This window comes from Python bivittatus, unplaced genomic scaffold, assembly GCF_059951505.1.
Source record: "Python bivittatus isolate LINGU-HERP-01145 unplaced genomic scaffold, Pbiv_v1 ctg000160_np1212, whole genome shotgun sequence".
Taxonomy (NCBI): domain Eukaryota; kingdom Metazoa; phylum Chordata; class Lepidosauria; order Squamata; family Pythonidae; genus Python; species Python bivittatus.
In genome coordinates this window covers 7,772,885-7,795,722 of record NW_028277076.1, presented here as the reverse complement: position 1 = coordinate 7,795,722, position 22,838 = coordinate 7,772,885, and the positions used below count along the sequence as shown (strand labels likewise).

General features: G+C 47.1%; 1 protein-coding gene across 4 annotated transcripts in view; it reads left to right on the top strand.

Annotated features, from left to right (window-relative positions):
* ABL1 (ABL proto-oncogene 1, non-receptor tyrosine kinase) overlaps positions 1-22,558 on the top strand; it is a 127,942-nt gene extending 105,384 nt beyond the window's left edge. For 3 of the 4 annotated variants that reach the window (XM_088147086.1, XM_088147088.1, XM_088147087.1), the window contains exons 7-11: positions 2,458-2,642; positions 6,451-6,603; positions 7,799-7,888; positions 10,460-10,621; positions 11,005-22,558. In XM_088147086.1, coding sequence (XP_088003212.1) covers positions 2,458-2,642; positions 6,451-6,603; positions 7,799-7,888; positions 10,460-10,621; positions 11,005-12,641 — 2,227 coding nt within the window. In that variant the 3' untranslated portion in view covers positions 12,642-22,558. The remainder of the gene's footprint in view (positions 1-2,457; positions 2,643-6,450; positions 6,604-7,798; positions 7,889-10,459; positions 10,622-11,004) is intronic. The other variant, XM_088147085.1, reaches the window with a different exon arrangement.
* Positions 22,559-22,838: the final 280 nt, after the last annotated feature.

Sequence of the window (22,838 nt, the reverse complement as noted above, 5' to 3'; positions counted from 1 at the left end):
TCCCTTGGCATCGTCTCTTCACCCACCTTCCCAAGGTCTTTCCCATTACAGTATGTCTGTAATGGAGGGAAGCTGGCAGCTTTCCAGTCTCTGGTCTGATTTAACAAGCTATGGTCTGATTTAACACCTTTTCTTATTCTCCTGATGAATGTTTGTGGGGTTTCCCAATCAACTCCTGAAAGAGATTGCAAAGATAGAAATAATCCTGTGGCTTTCAGCCTGGGGGTGAGGAGCATCACTTTTCTTTCCATGAACTTCTACTTGAAACAAGGTCTCTCTGCATATAGAAAGCTAACTGGTCAGGAAAACCAACTGGTAGGGACTTTCCCCCTCTTTCTGATGGAAAAGCCAGTTTGGTATAATGGTTAAGGCACCAAGCTAGAAATCAGGGGACCATGAGTTCCAATCCCACCTTAGGCACAAAACCAGCTGGGTGGCCTTGGGCCAGTCACTCTGTCTCAACCCTAGGAAGCAGGTAATGGCAAAACACTTTCAAAATCTTGCCAAGAAAACCTCAGGGACTTGTCCAGGTAGTCGCCAGGAGTCAACACTGACTTAAAGACCCGCACACACAAGGTAGCCTTCCTGAACTGGGTGCACAATGAGTTCTGGTCTCCACTCTCTGAATGCCCAGCTGAGAATCCACTTGGAAGATCTCTGAAATGTTCTCTTAGGAGGCAGCCTTCAAAACTGATACTACCCCTTGACAACTTAAAGAAGGGAGACCTGGAAATTTCAGAATGTTTCTAGAGGAGATACGTGCACTTTCTCTGTATTTTGGTGCTTCTCTGCTTTTGGGATGTCCCTGTCCTCGTGGTTTTCAAATTCGCTTGTCGTCTTGGTTTTCAAGAGGAGCTGTTTCCTCTCTATGGGTGCTGATGCTACTTTGGAGGAACAGAAGCTGTGCTCGAGCAGCGCGAGACAAACTGAAGCGCCCTTAGGGATAAGTCACTCATACTGAATGACAGAATGGCCACTTGTCCTGCCAGGGCTAATGCAAAGCGAGCGTTTCTGATATACCTTGTTCCTTGTGAGAAAAAGCGAAACCTCTGGATCAGTGTCCAATTCAATGTAACATAGGGTGGAAAATTTCTCTCTCTTATCTTAGGGTTCCTTAACCATTGGTCAGTGTTGCCTTCTCAGCAAAAATAACTTCTGTTCTTTTATTTATTATAGTGTGAGTCCTTGGATCTTTCACACTGTCTCTTTTATCTCATATTTACCTATGTGTCTTATCTGTCTGTCTGTCTAATCTGTCTGATCCTGAATCCTATCTATGTCCTTATCTATCTTTAATCCTTCTCCTCCTCCTCCTCCTCCTCCTCCTCCTCCTCCTCCATAGCCACCCACTCTAGCGGAGTCTGTGAATCATATCTATCTAATTATTTACCTGTCTTATTTCTATATATACCTCCTTCCCTCTCTCCAATCTTTCTATATCTCTGTTTAACTTTTCATCTCCCTAAACTGTGAATCATATCTACCTATCTGCCTTATCTCTCTCTATACCTTTCTGCCCCATCCCTCCCTCCCTCCATCTCTTCTGTCTCTCCGTCCATCCATCCGTCCATCCGTCCATCCGTCCATCCATCCATCCATCCATCCATCCATCCATCCATCCATCCATCCATCCATCCATCCATCCATCTATCTATCTATCTATCTATCTATCTATCTATCTATCTATCCATCCATCCATCCATCCATCCATCCATCCATCCATCCATCCATCCATCCATCTCTTCTATCATCTATTCATCCATCCATCCATCCATCCATCCATCCATCCATCCATCCATCCATCCATCCATCCATCTCTTCTATCATCTATTCATCCATCCATCCATCCATCCATCCATCCATCCATCCATCCATCCATCCATCCATCCATCCAAACACCCCTACTGGGAATACAGGGAATTGGAGTATCCTACACATTCAGAGACAATCTTGTTGGAAAAATAAATTTAAAGCCTCATTTTTTAGTTCTACATCGCTTTTGCAGTTCCTGCTCTTACATGCTGGTTTATAAAATGTCAGTTATTAAATTAAAAGTCACCTTTCTTATTGCTGCCACAGCTTTCTCTCTGAGTTTTCCTAACTTGCAATATTGCTTTCTCTCCAAATTGTATTAACCCAGGCTCCTGCTTTCTCTTGCAGTTTTTAAAATCAGCTGTCTCTCAGTGTTTTCTTTCCCTTGAAGTGTTTTTAAATTGCTTTTGCTCAGCATTTTCTTAACTTGCCTTCTCTTGGTGTTTTCTTAACCTTACTCCTGCTTTCCCTGAAGTGTTTTAAGCTGTTTTCTCTCAGCATTTTCTTAAGTTATCTTCTCTCAGCATTGTCTTAACTTGCCTTCTCTCGGCATTGACTTAATCTTACTCCTGCTTTCCCTTGAAGTGTTTTTAAGCTGCTTTCTCTCAGCATTTTTGTAACAGCAGCCCTTTTCTGCCCCTGCAGGGACCTCGCTGCCCGGAACTGCCTGGTAGGGGAAAACCATCTGGTGAAGGTGGCCGACTTTGGCCTAAGCAGATTGATGACGGGTGATACCTACACCGCCCATGCCGGGGCTAAGTTCCCTATCAAGTGGACCGCACCAGAAAGTCTCGCTTACAACAAATTCTCCATCAAATCTGACGTCTGGGGTAAGAGCTGAAAACCATCTTCAAGCAGCTGGATTAGGGCTACATAGATGTTTTTAAGCTGAAGGGGGCAGTTAATTTTGAAGTGCCACACCGGTGTGAGGGAGTGATCCCCTAAACTTGTACTGTTAAGATGGTTGCTCCTGATGAATTTTAATACTTGCTTCCTTTTGACCCATTGAAAAATACAATTTAATTTGGGGAGGAGAGGATAAATGTCTCCCCAAAGGCTTTGAGGGTCATGCCCGTTTAGCTTGAAGGAAGATATGAATGAATGAGCAGGTGGGTGAATGAATTCCTCTGACAGAAGAGAAGATCTGTAGCTCAGGGTTGAACTGTGGAGTCCTTGGTTCTCCCTGAGCTGGGTTGTTTTCTTACAGACATTTCATGACCTAGCTAGGTAACGCCTTCAGTCCTCGTGTGAAAACTGATCCTTTTCCTTAGCAATGACCAGAGAAAGAAAGCGCGGTCTGTCTGCACATAACATACACATGTGACCACTTAACTGAGGGCATTCCTAAGATTTGCACACAGTGTGCAAATGTGCCCAGATCAAATCAAATCAGTCTTTATCACGGTCATAGACCGGCATGCAAATATGCACAGCTTCGTTGAGCTGGTTATTTTTCCACCAAATGCTTTTTTCCAAGTTGATGCGGAAGGAGCAAATCTCACTCTTTTTCACTGACTGACATTCTTCTCAGCTCTGCAAACCCCCATCTCATCCTCCCTCGCGGTTTCCATCTTGCCCCCGCCTCTGTGCACACCAAAATCTGAGAAAGGACAGCTTTGTGTCCATTGCACGACCGTGCACGTATTTCTCTAATCCCAGGTGGGGTGAAAGGGAGCATCTGGCTTAGTCTTGACTTCTCTGAGTTTGGACTTCATTGTAACTTTAAAAAAAGCAACCTTCTTCTAGCAAAAGAACGTTCCTGCTGCTGTTTCATCTTTGGATTCCCTTCTCCTTTCTAACTTAACACCATATTTCTTCCCCATCTCCTGCTGCCTGGGGACAGAGGTCTAATAAAGAAATAGCTTGGAAATAGCCAGCCTGAAATGACCAGTAGTTATTCCTCTCATAATAGAAGATGAAGTTTCCTATTTTCAAGACCCGGCAGCTGCCTTCTCTTCAGTTAAGGGGCAGATGCATCAGGTTGCTGAGCCAAAGCAAGGGAGTATGTGGGGGGATTTGATATTTATCTAGGTGCCTTCAGGGATCCAAGAATGCCTTGTCCTTTTCCCAAGCCCTTGAAGGTTGTTTCAGTGAGATTGGCTTCAAAAGCATCATTTCTCTGTTCCTGCCACCTCTCTGTAAAAATGTTGGCCTGATTCATCGTTACGCTCTTATCCCATCTCTCAGCTGGGAGCTTGAAGCAGATAGCCAGCTAAGGAGGTCTTCCTTCATTCTGTCCTCTCAGGACCAACCTGGGGAGGCTGCGGGAGAACAACGAAAGTCCCCGTCAGCCCCACTAGGTAGACCAGACCAAGAAATCAACTCTGCAGGAAGGCCAAAACTACTTTAATTGAGATTGGCTGTAATAACAGAGTCTTGCAAGTCTGATTGTGCTGGACCTCCTCCCCTTCTTATACTCCTTTGAATTAGGGAGGTGTTGACCTGAACCGCTTACACATATTTCTACTTGTTTTGGACTTAAACTATGTTTTTCCCTTGTCACTTTGGTAATGAATCTCACCTAACTCCATCAAGGTCTTCTTCTTTTCTCTCTATACCAACTGATACCCAGGATCAAGTGGAGAGTTGAACCCAGGTCTCCCCAGTTCTTAGGCCAGCACTGTAATCCTCTAGTTTTATTGAAGCCACTCTGGGGAAAATGTGATTTGGGTGGGGTACTTGATGCTTCTCCACCATGACTTAGCCCTCTCTGGATCCATCTCCCAAAGTCACAGCTGCTGGGCGTCTTGCTTGGGCAATGATGGGAACTGTGAATGAACTTGGAGAGTTCATTCCTGGTCTTCAGGAAATGGAATGAAATGGATCACTTGTCAGCCCTACAAGGTAGACCAGACTAAGAAGCCAATGCCATATAGATCAGGACTACTTTTATTGTAATGGCTGTAGTAACAGAATCTTGTCATTCTGAATGTGCTCCCCCCTCACTCACTTTATCGCCATGTGAACTAGACAAGGACTTCTCTGAGATGTTTTCTCAAGTTACTGTCTTGGTTTGGGCTCAAGCCCCTCTTATCTGTCCATTGCCTTGGGAGCAGCTCCTCCTCCTATCCTTCAAGGCCGTTCCCTCTGCCCTCTACACCAGTGCACTACCCTCTACACCAGTTCACTACTCCCACCCCCTGCAATTTAAGGGAAGACTTAAATTGGTCTGTGGGTTCAGCGGGGTGAATTTAACATTATCCTCAGAATGTGAGGTGCCTGGTTAGATGGCAGGACATAGAATAACAAAGAGAAGCTGTCTTTTGTTTAAGCAACATGCAGCTGTCTTAGTGCAGAGGTGAAGGGATACAAGCTGGATTTCAAAGCTTTTCTTTTTAAGAAGAGAAAGACAAAGAATAAAACTAGAATTGGGGTGGCAGTGATTCTGGAATTAACCCCTTTTTCTGGGTTTCCATAATGCAGTCAACCAAGCAGGCAGGCTGACCCAACATGCCAAGATCGAAGCTAACTCAGTCCAGCTGGTTGGAGAAATCAGTTAGCTATCTGTTAAGTGTGCTGTATCAATCTGGCTGTGAAAAAGGAGGCTGTGGACTTTTGAAAATACTGCACTTAAAGACAAATTGCCACTTTCATCCCCAAAGCTGGTTGGGGATAATGTTGTAATGAGTAGTCTGGCAGACGTCAAGTTGGAGAAAGTGACCTGACAAACAGGAGATGGTTTCAGGGAAGGAGGTCCATGTCTTCGTCCTCATTGCCACAGTTCATCTCTCAGCCTTCATCTTGGCCATGCTGGGATCTTCTAGCTCTCCCTGTTGTGGATCTCAGAGGAAAAGATCCCTCCTCCTTTGCAGGAGACAGACCCAGAAGGGAGAGAGGAGATGGGAAGAGTAGAAGGGAATAACGCCGAGCTGCTCCCATTTGCAGAGAGACCCCCATCACTCACCAATCCAGTTTTCAATCCTCTCTCCCAGTGACATCTCTTAATGGTGCTTCTAGGAGCTCTGGAAAGAGCAAAAGTATTCAGGTTGCATGTAGGGAAATGAATGGAAAATTAGCTAACCCCGCCCTCTCTGGAGACTTATCCGGATTGAAGAAGAGACTTGTAACGCTTCCTTCGTGTCGGTAGCCTCTAGACATGGCCTCAAAGCAAGCAAGGAAGGAAAGGTTGGAGAATGCTTAGCTCCCACATCTCTCAATAGCTGTCACTACTCTAAGAAACACATTTACACATTTCCAGGTCATGCTAGCAGAGACAGCCTTGTCTTCTTCCAGCCTTCTGCTTCCAGCTCGCAAGATTAAAATTGATTGAGGGAAGGCAAGCGTAGTGCTGGAATTCAAATAGAGTTGCCCTCGGGGGCCCTCCACCTTCAGTAGTGACTAATGGAAAGCAAAAACCAGACTTGATCAGGGAGTCAAGCAGAGATGTGGTGGGCATCCTTCCATTTGTAGGTGCTGTTGATTATTTCAGTATTTGGTGATGCCTTCAGAAAAAGCAAAAAACACGTCTTCTGCTAGATTGTCCTTCTGACTCAACGTCCTCGATTCTCCCAGGGACATTGTAAGATTGGTAGCAAGAAAGCACGTCTTGGTTGGACACCTTCTGCATGCCAACAGAGCTGTAATGGTCTGCTCACTGCATTGAAAGCATTTGTTGATTTTCCCCTTCCACCCTCCCAGCTTTTGGCGTCTTGCTTTGGGAAATTGCCACCTATGGCATGTCCCCGTACCCTGGGATCGACCTATCGCAAGTGTATGAACTTTTGGAGAAGGATTATCGCATGGAACGCCCTGAAGGCTGTCCAGAAAAAGTCTATGAGCTCATGAGAGAATGTGAGTCTGTTCGTGGTTTACTTGGATCTTTTTTCTTTAAGGGGAAGCCATAATGCAGATCTCAGACTACACCGAGCATCATTTTTCTTCACCCCCCCCCAAACCCACAACTATTTTAGGTCAGCCCTTCAAGGTAGACCACACTAGGAAACCAAAGTCATGCACACTTTTATGATAAGGTTACAGTAACAGAATCTTGCAAGTCTGAATGCATTTCCCCCCTCCCCTCCCTTTATGTTTGTGAAAACTACGGTGGGCATTGTCCGACATGCTTCCTCAGGTTACAGTTCTAGCCCAAACTCCAATTTCTTTCATCTGACTGTTGTCTTCATTGCAGCTCTTCCTCCTGTTCCTTAAGATTATTCCTTCTGCCCATGACAGACAGACAGACGGACAGATAATGGGTGGGTGGGTGGGTGGGTGGGTGGGTGGGTGGGTGGATGGATGGATAGATAGATAGATAGATAGATAGATAGATAGATAGATAGATAGATAGATAGATAGATAGATAGATAGATAGATAGATAGATAGAGTCAGTTCCTCAAGGTGGACCAGACTAGAAAACCAAAGTCATCCACACTAACACTACTTTTATTATAAGGTTAGAGTAACAGAATCTTGCAAGTCTGAAGGTGCTTCCCCCTCCCTCCCTCCCTTTATCTTCATGAGAACTAGGGAGGGTCCTGTTTAAGATGCTTCCTCAGATTACAGTTCTGCCCCTGACTCAGGTTTCTTTTATCTGAGCATTGTCTTGGTTGAGGCTCTTCTCCTGTTCCTCAAGGTCAGTGTTGTCCAAACTTGGCCACTTTAAGATGAGTGGACTTCAGCTCCCAGACTTCATGCTCCCAGCATGGCTGGCTGGGGAATTCTGGGAGCTGAAGTCCACTCATCTTAAAGTGGCCAAGTTTGGACAACACTGCTCAAGGTTATTCCTGCTTCCCAGTACATCTTAAGGGGAGGGGCTGGGACTGCCAATATTCAATGGAAAATTGTATTTTGCAATCTGAGGTTATCCATACAGAACAGATAAGAATGGCAGCAGTGGGCCTCCTCTTAGCCTGCTGCCCTTTCCAAGGTTAAGACAAACGGACCATGGAAAAACCCAGACTCGTTCTTATCCTGGACTGAAAAGACAATGTTTCTGCAGTTCACACCTGTGTTTTTCACACATTGCTCCCCTGATCTTCTCTTTAGGCTGGCAGTGGAGCGCTTCAGAAAGGCCCTCCTTTGCAGAAATCCATCAAGCCTTTGAGACGATGTTTCAAGAGTCCAGCATCTGTGATGGTGGGTGCCTTGGGGGATAATTCTTACCTCATGTTTTTTGCAATGGAAAACTTCTCCTTCCTTCCTTCCTTCCTTCCTTCCTTCCTTCCTTCCTTCCTTCCTTCCTTCCTTCCTTCCTTCCTTCCTTCCTTCCTTCCTTCCTTCCTTCCCTCCCTCCCTCCCTCCCTCCCTCTCTTTTTTCAGTCAAGGCAGCAAGCTTTCTCACATCCTTAAGAAGGCAAAAGGGATTGTTGAGCAGAACAGCTCTGTGGTCTTCCTGTGGGGAGGAGAGGGTGGGTGGATCTGCCACGACATTAATAGAGTGTTGACTCTGAGTGCAGAAAGGCCAGAGTTAAGTTCCCCAACATCTCCATTTATAAGCTAAACAGGCTGGAAAAATCCCCTACCTGAAATCCTCTCTCTGTCAATCAGAGCTGCTAATATTTGGCTTGTGGGACTGTCATTCCGGCTTGATAAAATCATATTGTTGAAGAGTTGATAAAAGAATGACAGCTCCAACTTTCTATCTCAAACAGAGGAAGCGGGGGAAACGTGCGCAAATACACAAATAAACGTGCCCCAACCCCAATATTAGTTTCCAGGCCAGAGAGGCTGAAACGGAGCATAAAGTTGGGTCAGATGCTGGTTGGATTAACCCCTGTCATGGAGCATGGTGGGTGAATGTGGTTTGTTCGGTCTGGGCGAGGTGCGATGGGTGAATCCAGCCGTGGGTTTTGAAATGGCTGTGCTAACTGGGTTAGCCCGTTGCATGACCTGGGAACTGTTGGTGGTTCAAGAAATGAAGCAAAAGGCTTGTGCACACAGACGCCCCCCGCCCCCCAAGAATTTCTAACCGTCACACTGGGAGTGGCAACTACGGCAAAAACAGCACATTTGCCTGTCTACCTTTGTCGATCTGGTTACACCTCTTATTTGGATGTAGATGTCGGGTGTAAAGCAGGTATCTTGTCACTGAGCTATAGATCTTCCATGAAGTTTCCTCTCCATTTTTATTGTCATAGCAATGCTGCATCATGATATTCTGTTGCTGTCAGGAGTGGGAGGGGGGAGGTAACTCAGCTAGTGAATAATCTCTCTCTCTCTCCCTCCCTCTCTCTCTCTCTCTCTCTCCCTCCCTCCCTCCCTCTCTCTCTCTCCCTCCCTCCCTCCCTCCCCCTCTCTCTCTCTCTCATATACATACACACACACAACCTGAAGGAGGAGGTAGGTCGTCCGTTCAGTAGATGACTTCAAGCAGAGCCTGGACCTCCATGTGTCTGTCTGTCTATCACCCATCCATCCATCCCTTTCCTCTCTTCTACCAATCATTTATCACCTATCATCCATTCTATCTATCTATCTATCTATCTATCTATCTATCTATCTATCTATCTATCTATCTATCATCCATCCATCCATCCATCCATCCATCCATCCATCCATCCATCTATCTATCCATCCCTCCCCCTCTTCTGTCTCCTTCCTTCCTTCCTTCCTTCCTTCCTTCCTTCCTTCCTTCCTTCCTGCCTGCCTGCCTGCCTGCCTGCCTGCCTGCCTGCCTGCCTTCCTTCCTTCCTTCCTTCCTTCCTTCCTTCCTTCCTTCCTTCCTTCCTTCCTTCCTTCCTTCCTTCCTTCCTTATCTATCATCTATATATTGATCGTCCACCCACCCATCCCTCCCTCCCTCCCCCTCTTCTGTCCCTCCCTCCCTTTCTTTCTTTCTTACTTTCTTTCTTTCTTTCTTTCTTTCTTTCTTTCTTTCTTTCTTTCTTTCTTTCTTTCTCATCTCTATCTATTTATCTATCTTTCTGTCTATCATCTATCTATCAATCGTACACCCACCAGTCCATCCATCCATCCATCTATCCATCCATCCATCCATCCCCCTCTTCTGTCTGTCTGTCCCTTCCTTCCTTCCTTCCTTCCTTCCTTCCTTCCTTCCTTCCTTCCTTCCTTCCTTCCTTCCTTCCTTCCTTCCTTCCTTCCTTCCTTCCTCTTTTCTTTTCTTTTCTTTTCTTTTCTTTTCCTTTCTTTCATCTATCATCATCATCTATCATCTATCATCTATCTCTATCTATCATCTATCTATTTTTCTGTCATCTCTCTCTCTCTCTCTCTGTCACGCTTTAACTCAGATTCTTTCTTCTGCTGTAGCGTGAGAACTCTTCCAGCTGTGTGGATGTGACAGGCTTGTTAACCAAATCAGTTAAAAGCCAAACAGCTGCATTTCCACAGCATGATAAACTTGATACCTGTTGAGTTTGTTTAGGATTTTTTCTGCTCTGCCAGGTGGCCTGAGCCCAGAAAGTTGGATTAGGGTTTGATTCATTCAGCAGCTGAGCTAAAGGCTTGAGTTGGGCAAACTCAGCTTCTGATTTAAGACTGTCACTTCTGAAGAGGATTTTTTCACACTGGTTAGGAAGGGGATGGGAAAGAGTGAAGAAAAAAAAATTCAAAGTTTTGTGGCATAACTGAGTTGATCATTATGGTCCGTCACTGAAACGGAGGTCATTTTTAAGAGACTGAATTTTAAAATGCCATGTCCCGTTCTTAAATCTACTCTAAGTTTTCTTTTCATCTCTTCCTTTCCAGAAGTGGAAAAAGAGCTGGGAAAGAAAATGCTGAAGAGCGTGGTCAACCCATTCTTGCAAGCTCCAGAGCTGCCAACGAAAACTAGGACATCTCGAAAGATGGCTGAGTGCAAAGACGTCGAGAGCTTAGAGGTGGTGTCCATGAAAGGCCCAGGAGAAAGTGGTCAGTTGAGCTCTTCTTTCAGCAAAAGGAGCATCAGACACCCCTAATGTGCTCTTTACCATAATGGGGTACTGTCCTAAGGGTGGGAACCTGAATCTAGTTTATGGGTTGGTCCATTAGGTCTTTAGGTTGATTGATTGAATTTAAGATGGAGTATGTGGTGCCCTCTCCTCCAATTTTTCTTGCCCAACAGCAACTCTGTAGGGTAAGTGGGGCTGGGAGAACGTGGTTGGCCCAGAGTCACCACAGGAGCTTCCGTGGCTGGAGGTGGACTTGGACCATAATTCTGACATCAGGCAGTCATATCATGCAGGCCCTGGTAATGTTTGCATTTACAGCTTAGGGGGTTGGGTCAACCAAGCCTGTCTGTTCTTATTTTGCAGAATCTGCCGAGCATGAGCCGGCCGTGTCCCCTTTACTGCCGCGGAAGGAAAGGACCGCTGCGGATGGGAGTTTAAACGAAGATGACCGTTTGCTCCCGAAAGACAAGAAGACCAATCTCTTTAGCGCTCTGATCAAGAAGAAGAAGAAAACAGCCCCCACGCCTCCAAAGCGCAGCAGCTCCTTCCGAGAAACGGAGGGCCACCTGGACCACAAGGGAGCAGGGGAAGACGAGACCAAGGATGGCAGCAACGGGGTCGCGATCCCACACCCTGCTGACCCCGAGGACCGTTCCAGGTTCCAGAACCCCAGCAACGAGGCGGCCGGAGTCACCAACGGGACCACAGCTGGGAACTCGGCCTTGTTGTCCCCGAATCTCTGGAAGAAATCGGGTTCCTCAGCCAACAGTCGCCCAGGCCCCAGCGAAGAGGAGGGCGGCTTGATCTCCAGCAAGCGTTTCTTGCGCTCCTGCTCTGCCTCTTGTATGCCCCACGGGGGCAGGGACACTGAGTGGAAGTCGGTGACCCTCCCTCGGAACCTGCAGTCCACAGGGCGCCAGTTTGACTCCTCGACCTTCGGGGGCCACAAGAGCGAGAAGCCCGCCCTGCCTCGGAAGCGAACCAGCGAGGCGAAGGCTGACCTGGTCAACAGGGCAACCGTACCCTCAGCTCCCCGGCTGCTGAAGAAGAACGAGGAGACCCTGGAGGAGGCATCCAAGGAGGCCGAGCCCAGCCCAGGCTCCAGTCCGCCCACCCTCACCCCAAAACTCAGCCGGAGGCAGCCTCTGCTCCCTTCCGCCGGAGGGGGGCCATCCACAGAGCAGGCCACCACGGGCAAAGCCGCCCTGGGCATCTTTGGTGGCAAAGCTCTGGGGGAGGAATCCCGGCTGCGAAAGATGAAGCAGGCCCCAGAGAAGGAGAAAGGGAAACTCTCGAAGCTTAAACCCGCCCCACCTCCTCCGGTCTCGAACTCATCCTTGGGCAAAAACAGCAAGGGGGGCCTTGGGCCCAGCCACGAAGGGCCAGAAGGGTCGCTGGCAAAGAGCAAACAGGCGGTTGTGGCTGCCGAGCCCGTGAGCACTGAGACTCCCAAGCCCAGCGTGTCGGTGGAGGGGGGCAAAAAGTCATTGATGACCTCTGTACCAAAGTCTCCCTCGTCCACCAAGCTGCTCTTGATGGCAGGTTCCCCTTCTCCGTCTCCCCCCACCGTCCCGTCAGTCCTGGCTGCAGACCAACCCGCCTCCACAGCCTTCATCCCCCTCATTTCCACCCGGGTCTCCCTTAGGAAGACCCGCCAGCCTCCAGAGAAGATAGCTAGCGGCACGGTCACAAAGGGGACGGTCCTGGAGAGCTCCGAGATCCTGCGGACCGCCATCAGCAGGAACTCGGAACAGATGGTAAGCCACAGCGCCGTCCTGGAAGCGGGCAAGAACCTGTACACCTTCTGCGTGAGCTACGTGGACTCGATCCAGCAGATGCGGAATAAGTTTGCCTTCCGAGAGGCCATCAACAAACTGGAGAACAGTCTCCGGGAGCTTCAGATCTGCCCTGCCACAGCTGGCGGAGGTCCGGCCACCACCCCGGATTTTAGCAAGTTGCTCAGTTCGGTCAAAGAAATCAGCGATATTGTCCAGAGGTAGCAGAAGTGGGTGGATCATTGGTGACCCACATTAGGTGGGACTGGCCCGAGACATTTTGGTTCCTGGGGCAGAACAGTTGGACCCCACGCAACAGAGAGGCAACACACAGACTCCGCCACGTGGGTTGTGTTTTAACTGCCCTCCGGGGTTCTCCAAGACCCTCAAGCTCTTGAGCATCCCAGGCATTGCGTTGCTTGGATCGCTCCCACCCTCAGGATATGCACACCCTCTGCTTCCCACAGGCCACATTGTGAAATGAGAAACCCCTCCCTGTGCACCTCCCCACCCCTAATCCATGTTTCTAACCTGGATTTCCCTTCACTCCCGTCTTCTCAGACACTTCTTCACTCTGGGGAGTCCAAGTTTTGTAGAGCTTAACTCATCTTAACGTTGCATCCTTTGGGACATTCTGACTAATGTTTTCTTTCTTTCAGTGTGAGCTTTGTGCTGAAAGTGGGGCCTGTGGGTTGCAAGGGGTCCCCCCTGGTTGCTTCCCCTTGCCCTCCTGCCCTCATCCATTGCTGCCCGTGGGTGTATTCTCACACCACATCCTCCCTCTCGCATTGATTGAAGGCCCCAGCCTTCAGTGTGAAATTGGCAGGGCCCCTAAGAGGATCAACAGAAGCGTCTTTGCTCTCCATCTGCCCCTCGGATAAATGAATCGATACGTGAACAAACCCTTCCCTCGCTCGGTTTTGTTTCAAGAGCTGCCATCAGTTGCTTTGGGATTGGAAAGAGGCAATCGAACCTTCCACTAAAAGCCAAACTTGACCAGTTTGGGTCATTGGGGATCTGCACATCCTTTTTTTTTTTTTGGAAGGGGGTTGCCCAGTGCCACTCTGCATGAGTCTGTGCCCAACAAAGAGGTCATCCGCTGCTTCTCTGCATGACTCACTCCGTTGGCCTGCAGGGGAATCATTCTGCGCTCCTTGGATGTGATCAGCCCTAAAAGTGTGGGAGCAGAGAAACCCTGGGGGTGGGGGTTGTTTGGGATAACTTTGCATGGTTTTAACGGGCTAAATTCTTTGGCTAAATTCTCCCCAACTACTTGAAATTTGCCAGTCTGATTTACACCCACCCACCCCTTTATCTCTTTTCATGAATGAAGCCCAGAAACAGTTGGGAGGGGTTGTTTTAAAGTGGACACGATTTGCACCTCCAGGTGCTTAAGATCTTTGGGTTCATTTCATTTTTCTCCTAGCTGGGGCTGCCCCAAAACCTTTTTCCCACGTGCCTGTACCCAAGGCCAGTTTCTCATCCCTTTCCCCCCTCCCAAGGCGTGTCTTTCATGACACCCAAGGCGGGTTGCCTGAAACGGCTTTCTCATCGAAAACAGCCCAGATGTCTGGACCCTGCCTTTGTCAAGGGAAAAATTGCACAATGCAATACTCCCTTATTTGTTAAGGAAACCCTCAATAGAAAGCCAGTATGTCAAGGAGAAGAATTGCCTTCCCCTGATTTCCTGGACATGCTACTGTTCTAAATGCAGGGATGCCCACCTGTAATGGTCTGTGGGAATGACCTTGGGAAACAGAGGAAGAGCGGCAGGCTAGACAACAGTCAGATAAGAGGCAGCTTAGCCCACAAAAGCAACGTGGGCCTGGCAAACATCTCCGAAGGGACCCTCCCTAGTTTCTTGGGCTGTAAAGGGGACGGGGAAGAAATGCACTTTCAGACTTGCAAGACTGATGTCAGCCTTGAGGGGTAGTCCAGACAGGACCCCCCCCCCCCGGATGAATTCATTCTACTGTATTGTAAGTTTCCATGAACAGAATCTTGCCAGTCTGAGAGTGCATCTCTTGCCTTTACAGTCCAAGAAACTAGGGAGGGTCCCTTCGGAGAGGCTTGCCAAACGCCCATTCCTGCTCTGGGCTCAGCTGCCTTTTATCCGACCCTTCTCCTGGCTGTGGCTCTTACCCCTGTCTCCCAAGGTCATTCCCACAGAGCATTACACCACCATTTCCTCCCCCATGGGGAAAGCTTTGTGTATCCTCTTCTCCACACGTGTCCTTGGTTGCAGTCCATCTGCCTGTTTCTCAAACTGGTCTCTGCCCCAGCTCCTCTGCCATGCCAGCTGTTTGGCAACTCACTCACTAATCAAGACCATCATGGTGCAGTTGGCCACTTGGGGGATGAAGAAACAAACTTGGGACATTTCCCTGCCTCTGGGGAACCTTCGCAACCATCTCCAGCTCCAAAGCTTTTTAATTATTATTTCCCCACATTTTTCCTTCCAGGCCTCGTCAAGTGTGATGCTTGGAAACGTCCTCCCAGGCTTTGCTCGCGTGCTCGGTTTGCCAGACTGCCCTTGGGTTTTGTGCCCAGCCTAACAGGAAAAAAAAAATGAAACTGTGACTCAGGTTGCCTTTGAAAGAAGGGAGGTGAGGGGGGGAGCCCCCCAAATTCAGAGGGTGAGATGTGTTCAGAGGGTACCGATACTTTGTGGATAATCTCTCATTGTAATATAGTATATGTTTATATCTCAGTATTACGCCTCTTTGTAGACTTGCCCCCCGCCTTCCAACGTGTAAATAGCTGCAACTTTTTCTTCTTAAATTCTATAATACTTGATGGGGAGTTGTTTCTCCCTCTTTATCTCTTGCTTAGAATTGCCCAGTTCAGAAACTTTTCCAAATCTTTCCACCAATTTTCCTCCCCTTTCACTTTAGGTGTGTTCTTTAAAATGATCCCAGATGGTCTTTCTTAGTCTTTGTTGTTGTTTTTTTTAAATAAATTGATGTTCGAGAAAAGAAAGAATGTCTGTAGCGAGCTGACTCTCTCTCCGGTTCAGATCAATCCTTGTCTGCGCCTCTGGCATTTGTCAGGTCAGGAAGGAGTTTGTGGGAATTCAAAAACCCGTCAAAGCCAACGGGGACAGTGCTGGGAGGAACTCTGGATCCCCAGCAATCTACAGAGTTGGGCTGGATTCCCCCAACAAAACTAAACCCAGATTAACAAGGCCTAGTTCCTGAGTTTGTATACCAACTGTGACCAAATGCTTTGATTTAATGGTCTGATCACGCAGCAGACAAAGATAAAGGCTGAACCCCAAAGAACTCCAAACTTCTAGAAGTGCATTGCACAGATTCGTTCAAGTGAACGCTCCCATCAGCACACAACCGGTGGTGGGGTCTCCGGACAATTACAGCCCTGGAAGGCCCTGAAGCAAGAAGGCGCCTGCTTTTTTCATCTTCCCAAAATTTTTCATTTGCATTCTCTCAAAGTTTCTTGTGACAACACACGCCCGGAGCGTTGTTTCCAAAGATCAGGATAGACCCTTCTTCCCTCAATGGAGTTCCTGGTGCCCTCTGAGTTCAGTGGTTTGCTTGCAGACGTTTCATAACCCAACTAGGTAACATCATCAGTGCGAGGGAGTGTGAGGTTTGCTGCCTTGAGGACTAGAACCTCAATGGTTTTGGTATTCTGCTGGAAAGTGCTGAGAATCTCTGCTGAAAGCTGATCATGTGGAACACTGGTAGATTCCTAAAGGCATTTTCCAGAACCAGGATGGTTTCTAATCCCGGGCATAGTTTATTTTTTTTCGCCCTGCTAAGGAGGGAATTTTGCATCTGTTTCTGTTCGCTGTCATTCTGTTTTTCTCAGCCCACTACTCTCAAGATGGGGCGGAGTTGTGCCCTACTTTCTTTAAACAGAAAATGGAAAATTTGGAAGGGATGTTGTTCGGAAGTTGCACTAATGTAGGCCATGAACAAAGATGCCTCTTAAGTTCTAGAACTTTAGATGTCTTTGGCTGGGTTTGCAAAATCATAGTTTCATTTCCACACCTCATCAAGAGAGCAGGAGCCGAGGATGAATGAAATGCAACATCTCTTGGCTAAACGCCTTGCTCACAACGATCAGCTATCCGCTTAGAAGTCAGGCAAGTGGGGCATTTGGAGGGAAACACTGGAGTTGGGCAGCTAATAAATTTAAAATAACAACAAGAGGAGTTCAGAAGTATGGTATGGTAGTGATGGACGGGGATTAAGAGATGAAGAGGTTCAAGTCCACCCTCCGTCGTGGGACCTTAGTGGGTTCAGGTGGTTGCGCAGAAGAATTGGGGATGGCTGTATGATGCATCTACGTTGAGTTCCTGGAGAAGGATGGGATCCAAATTGATTTGATGCTTCTGGCCTGCCATGGCATTTTTGGCACTGCAAGGAAATCAGCGTTCTGTCCAATAATTTGGATCCCAAATGGATTTCCCCAACTTGGTCAAGGAAACGGTTGAGAAGGTTGGAATTTGGGGCGGCTGTGTGAGTTCAGGCTAATCTTTGTCTCGGTAAGGTGATTGAGACCAAGTGAACGTCAGCGCATTTATCAATATGATCATTCCAGTTCTCGGGTGTTGATCCTGAACATACAGCCGTGGAAGAGAGGGAAACGGTATTTTCTTACTGGTGGTTAAAATTTTCTCTCCAGCCTGGATTTAATGCCTTTTTGCTGAGTCTTGGCAGAGAAATAGCTTCAGGTCTTAGCTGGAGACCTAGCAGACAGCAGGAAGAGAAAACCCTGAAAAGGAACTGTTTTGGTATTAATTTATTTGGGCGGCGTAATTATTCCATCCAAGCTAAGACATTTGATGGCTCATTTGCCAGAGTTAAAGGTTTCAAGCAGGCGTTGGCTCCGTCTCCAGGAAGTGAGAATGAGGGGGGATTGTATCCCAGACTGTTCTTGATTATGATTATTACGTGCCATCAAGTCATTGTTGATTCTTAGCAACCACATAGATTTTCTCCATGGTGATCCGTCCCTAACCTGGTTCTTCAGGTGTTCCAACAGTGCACTAATGTAACTGAGTCCCTCCACCTTGCTGCTGGTCATCTTCTTCTCTTTCCTTCCTCATTTCCCAGCATTATAGGCTTCTCTGGGACTTTCCTGGATGGATGGATGGATGGATGGATGGATGGATGGATGGATGGATGGATGGATGGATGGACGGTGCATGGATGCATGGATGCATGGATGATGTGCCATTGAGTCAGAGTCAGCTCTTAGCAACCACATAGCTAGACCTTCTCCAGGAGGATCTGTCCTCAGCCTGCTCCTTCAAGTCTTCCAATATTGCACCCATCACTGCTATAACTGAGTCCATCTGCCTTACTGCTGGTCCTTCTCTTCTCCTTCCTTCCATCTTTCCCAGCATTAGGAACTTCTCTAGGAATTGTATCCAGAGAGCTAGGTCTTTGCCTAAGGGGTCCAAAATAGGATAATTTGAGCCAGACCATCCTTATGCTACCTTAAAAAGTCAGAGGCAAGATAGATGATGGAGAGGAAATAAAAAATGGCCAAGGCCTTACCGCAACCCTATCATACCAAAGGACTACGTCCAGCTTTTAAGCTTGGAGAGAAGGCAAGTAAAAGGAGGTATGACACACTTGTGATCTCAAAAGCTAAACAGAGTTGGTGTCAGTTAATACTTGGATGGGAGCAAAAAAAAGAACCCTGAAAGACAGTAGCAGCCAAGTCCTATGTCCACAAGAGATCAGCTGTCAGCTCAATTTGAAGGCCACTTCATGTTTTTTTCTGCAGACTGTCAGTAGCTTAACACCTCCATGGCTGTGCAGACTCCAGAATCAAAGGTAGCCTTCCTTAAATACCACTGCTGGGAAGGGCAATCCCCCCCTGCCACGATTGGGAGCTTCTGTTGGCCACCACAGGTCCACAAATGCCAGACTAGATGGATCTTTGGCCTGATCCTGCATAGTTGATCTTCAGAGAGGCAGTGGCCCTTTTTTCCTACCCTGGATCCGTGCAAAATAGGTCCTCTGCTTTCCAGTGCCAGTGCCAATTCCAGAGTTGCACCAATTCATATGTGCAAAGCTATAATGGGGGAAAGGCCAGGGGGCCGACGTAGAAAGAAAATAGCCAATTTTTTTTTTTTTAACTTCATTGATATATACCAACCAACCAACAATGACCTCCCCAACTTTCACCTACCAGCATCAGCCAACAATGGAAAGATGAAGATGGAAAAGGGCAGAACTTGGGGGATGTTTGCACAATTGGGGGAGAAGAAAGGACCTCATTTGGGGGATTTGCCCATCTGGGGCAGGGGTTCCATGATTCCTGCTTTTGCCCTCGTTTCTGAAAGATGGGGAGTTGAGGGAAGGGTGTCGAGAAGAGGAGGCTGTAAGAGAACAGTTGTTCTCTCTACTAAAAATATTGTTGGAAGTTGACACAGTCACGAAGCCGGCAGAATTTTTTCTCCTTGTCATGAATTCCCTGGGTAGATCTGCCGTCACTTCGTGCGTGAAAAACCTCTCGTTGAAGCAAGCTTGAAAAGCCTCCTTTTTTTTTTTTTAATAAGCCTTGATTTCTGCTTTGCCAGCTGGTCATAAAAATGATAGTTGGCCAACATCCCTTTGGCGTTACGATAAGAGTCTTGTCCTGCATGATTTACTTACATCTATTTATCCTCCTCCTAATCCACCCAGAACCAGAATTCCTCCGACAGATTGCAATGTTACTGAAAGCCTGAAATTTTCTAAAGACAACCTCAACAGCAGGGAAAAAAACCACAGTTAAATAAACTAACCCATTTCAAACATATGAGCTAAGTTCACACCTGTCTAACCCAGTTAGTGTTTCCCCAATTAACAGAGTGTGCCATTCAGCCATTTCCCAGTGACCCAGTTTACTAGTAATGGGCATTTATTAAGTCCTCCCAACCAATCCTTAGCAATAGAGGAAGAATTCCTAGAGAAGCCCCCTTTTCATGGGATTCTCTAGGACTTCATCTCTGTCTTGGAAGGGGAAAGACGTAGTTAGTTCTTTCTCATCAGAATCTATTCAGATGACAAGTTGACTTTAGCCCCAAACAATCCTTTGGCGCTTTGGGGCTCAAACTAACCGTCTTGAAATTAGTGTTCCCAGGTCACTTGTTCCCCCATGAGCTAGTAAAACCCAAAGCCACTAAAGTATTTTCCATCCCCAGACACGGCCAAGGATTTTCTTATTAGCAAAGCTCAAATCTCCAATGACGTGGTGACTCACTACTCTTTCAGTGTTTGCCCATTGATTAAGAAATCATGGATTTGAGTAAATTTGTGGTTTATTCTTGGCTCAAAGCAGGGACCCAGATTCCATTTTCTCCCCACCCCCCAGCCCCAAGGAGTCTTAATTAAACTAGTGAGCCATGAATCTTGGCAAAATCTTTGTTTATTGTGCTGCTCTCGCCACGGCTAAGAGAAATCAGCTGGAGATTTGGAGCTGGCCAATTAGCCTGTTTCTTTTTAAACCGAGTCCAGTTTGCAAACATCCGTTCATCGCAGCTCGATAGGAAATTGACAGGGTGAATATTTATGAAGGCTCTGAACGCTTGTGGGAGGGAGGAGAGAGGAGAAATAAGAAGGCACAGGAAAGTCAATAAAGTTTCCTGCAGCTTTGCCATTCCAGCGGACTCGGTGCAGAGGTGTTTTTTGAACTCAGGCAAAGGAGGGAAACTGAGGCTACAGCACAGCTTGGGAGGATCTTTCTGCCTTCTGGATACGGGTCTTACGTTACAGTCAGGTTGCACCTAAGTAGCCTTTTCTGTCTGGAAAAAGCAGTGTAAACCAGGCAGCAGAATTCATGCTCAAAAATGTCCACCCATGTAAGAGTATCGAATTAGCAATTCTTCTTCTTCTACACTCTCTCTTTTTGCTCATATTTACTTATGTGTCTTATCTCTCTGTCTGTCTCATCTGTCTGTCCATGAATCCTATCTATGTCCTTATCTGTCTGTCTTCTATCCTCCTCCTCCCCCTCCCTGTTCCTCTTCCTCTTCCTCCTTTTCCTCCTCCTCTTCTATCCTCCTCCTCCTAACTCCTCCTCCTCATTGTTGTTGTTGTTGCTCTCCTCCTCCTCCTCGTTGTTGTTGTTGCTCTCCTCCTCCTCCTCCTCCTTTCCTCCCCCTCCCCTCCCCCTCCTCTTCCTCTTCCTCCTCCTCCTCCTCCTCCTCCTCCTTTCCTCCCCCTCCCCTCCTCTTCCTCTTCCTCTTCCTCTTCCTCTTCCTCCTCCTTTCCTCCCCCTCCTCTTCCTCTTCCTCTTCCTCCTCCTCCTCCTCCTCCTCCTCCTTTCATGGTGGGGCCTGAATCCTAACTAACCCACCCTTAATTGACCCTTAGATTGCATTCCAATTAAATTCCCTGCTCACAGGGCTTCAGACTTTCTCCTTTCTGAGTTTGTAAAAATTACAACAGGCTGGCCCTGAAGCTCATTTGTCAATGTTTGGGAGCCACTACAGCCTCCGGGCTTCCATGAATGGTTTCCTATCCCATGCAAAAATGATGGCTGAGTGTCTACACTGTGGGTAACCGCAGTCATCCCATCCCGTAGTGTAATATGCCGGTTCTAATTCATCCATAAAACCAACGTAACTAGCAAAAAGGAAAGACGTTTCCTAGGGTTTGCGTTCTCAAAGTAGGAAGCTAGCACCACACATGTAAGCTGATGATATAAAAGTTAGCAGGTGCATTTGCATGGCATGCTAACCTTGGTTATAATTGTGGTTATTGAACGCCTTGTGGGTTTTGCAAACCCAACCTTCTTGGTTAGATGATCGATCAGCGTATTATGCAACTTAGAAAATGGGTTAATCTAAAAGTCAGGTTAATGGTGAGAGTTTCTTTCATCTGTGTTTTTTTTTTTTCCTCCTCCTCTAACTTTTTTTTAATTAAAATAATGTTAGGCAACCAAATAGAGATTCAGTCATGCCTAGCTTCTATCTCTCCCAGAGGGCTTTTAAGAGGAGGAGTAAGAGGGAGCCCAAGCAGTGCTGATTCCTACCCCCCCCAAAAACCCCATAGAAAGCAGCATTGAATTTGCAACCACCCCCCTACCCAGCTCAACTTTGGCATTTGCACATTTAATTCCTGGCATCATGCCCTGTTCTGGGAGCTCCTGAACAAAACTTCCTTTTTTCATTACCCCTTTAGTTGATGCATCTCAGAGGTCTCACCTGCCTGGTTCCCTCACTTTGGACCACTTTTGGAAATGTTAAGCCAGGTCTGGACCCCACCATCTCTTTCTGATTGGCATTCTGGGTCAGAACGGTGTCTTATAAGAATGCCAGGCTGGAACCCTGAAATCTAAGAGTGCTGTAATGGTAAACAAGGGGAAAGCCACCTCAGTTCATCAGAAAAGGTTGGGCTGGTTGGACAATTGGCCTCTTAGTCACCCAACCATGACAGACCTAACCAGGAGTGGATCTGCTTAATACTTTGATGGAAAACCATCAGGAATTTCCTGGGTTATAGCTGAAAACATCTGAAAACAACTTCTTTTGTGCCATTGCCAAGACATCTAGATAGACCAAGATGCCTAAACCTGTACTTGGTTTGAAGGAAACTAGGATGGAACCCCCTTTTGCAGATTATTTGACGTCAAGCTACACCCCATGGATTTGAACAACCGGGATTCTCCACCATCAGCTGCAGAAATCTGCTAGGGTGAGAAGTCAACAGGTGTGCATCCAAGAAAACAAATATTTATTCAAAACACAATGGATGCATGTTTTCATTCACATGGCATCGTCCCATCGATGGGTACAAAAGCAGGGCAGGAATGCAACAGGGCCAGAGAACTTGCTGCAGACTGATGTAGGAGATTTCTTTTCTAAAATCGAGACCATTGGCTGTTCATCATCCCAAATAACAAAACCTTGACTTGCCAGAGGACCCCAGCAGGAAGACCCAGCAGGGGAAATGTCAGGATTATGTTCCACTCTCATTTATCATTGTGGAGAAGGCTTTATTCTGTGAAATTACCTGCCACAGCATTCAACAGTGGGAAAATATGCTTCAAAATCAACCAAAGGAGGTTCAGAAGCTTAGATCAGTCTTCTCCTTAGGTCAGATATGTTGGGACTACAACTCTTAGCTTTCAACTTGATGTTATCATAGAATCTGTGATGGAATGAATTATGAAGGCCAGGCTCAGGGAGATAAGCGTTTTCTTAGTTCACCACAAAAGCGTGGGAACTTCAAGAGGATGAGGCTGGCACCTCCCTGAGGAATTCACGGTGTTGTGGCTGGCTGGCTTGGGAGCTGGGGTTCAGTCTGGGGAGATTGATGTCAGGTTTAGCCCAAGGAACTCCAAGAGACGGTGCAAAATCAGTTCAGCTGCGTTTATTAGCTACAACCTCTAGCAAGAATCTCCCCAGACTGAACCCCAGATCCCAAAGTCAGCCAGCCACAATAGTGTGAATTCCTCAGG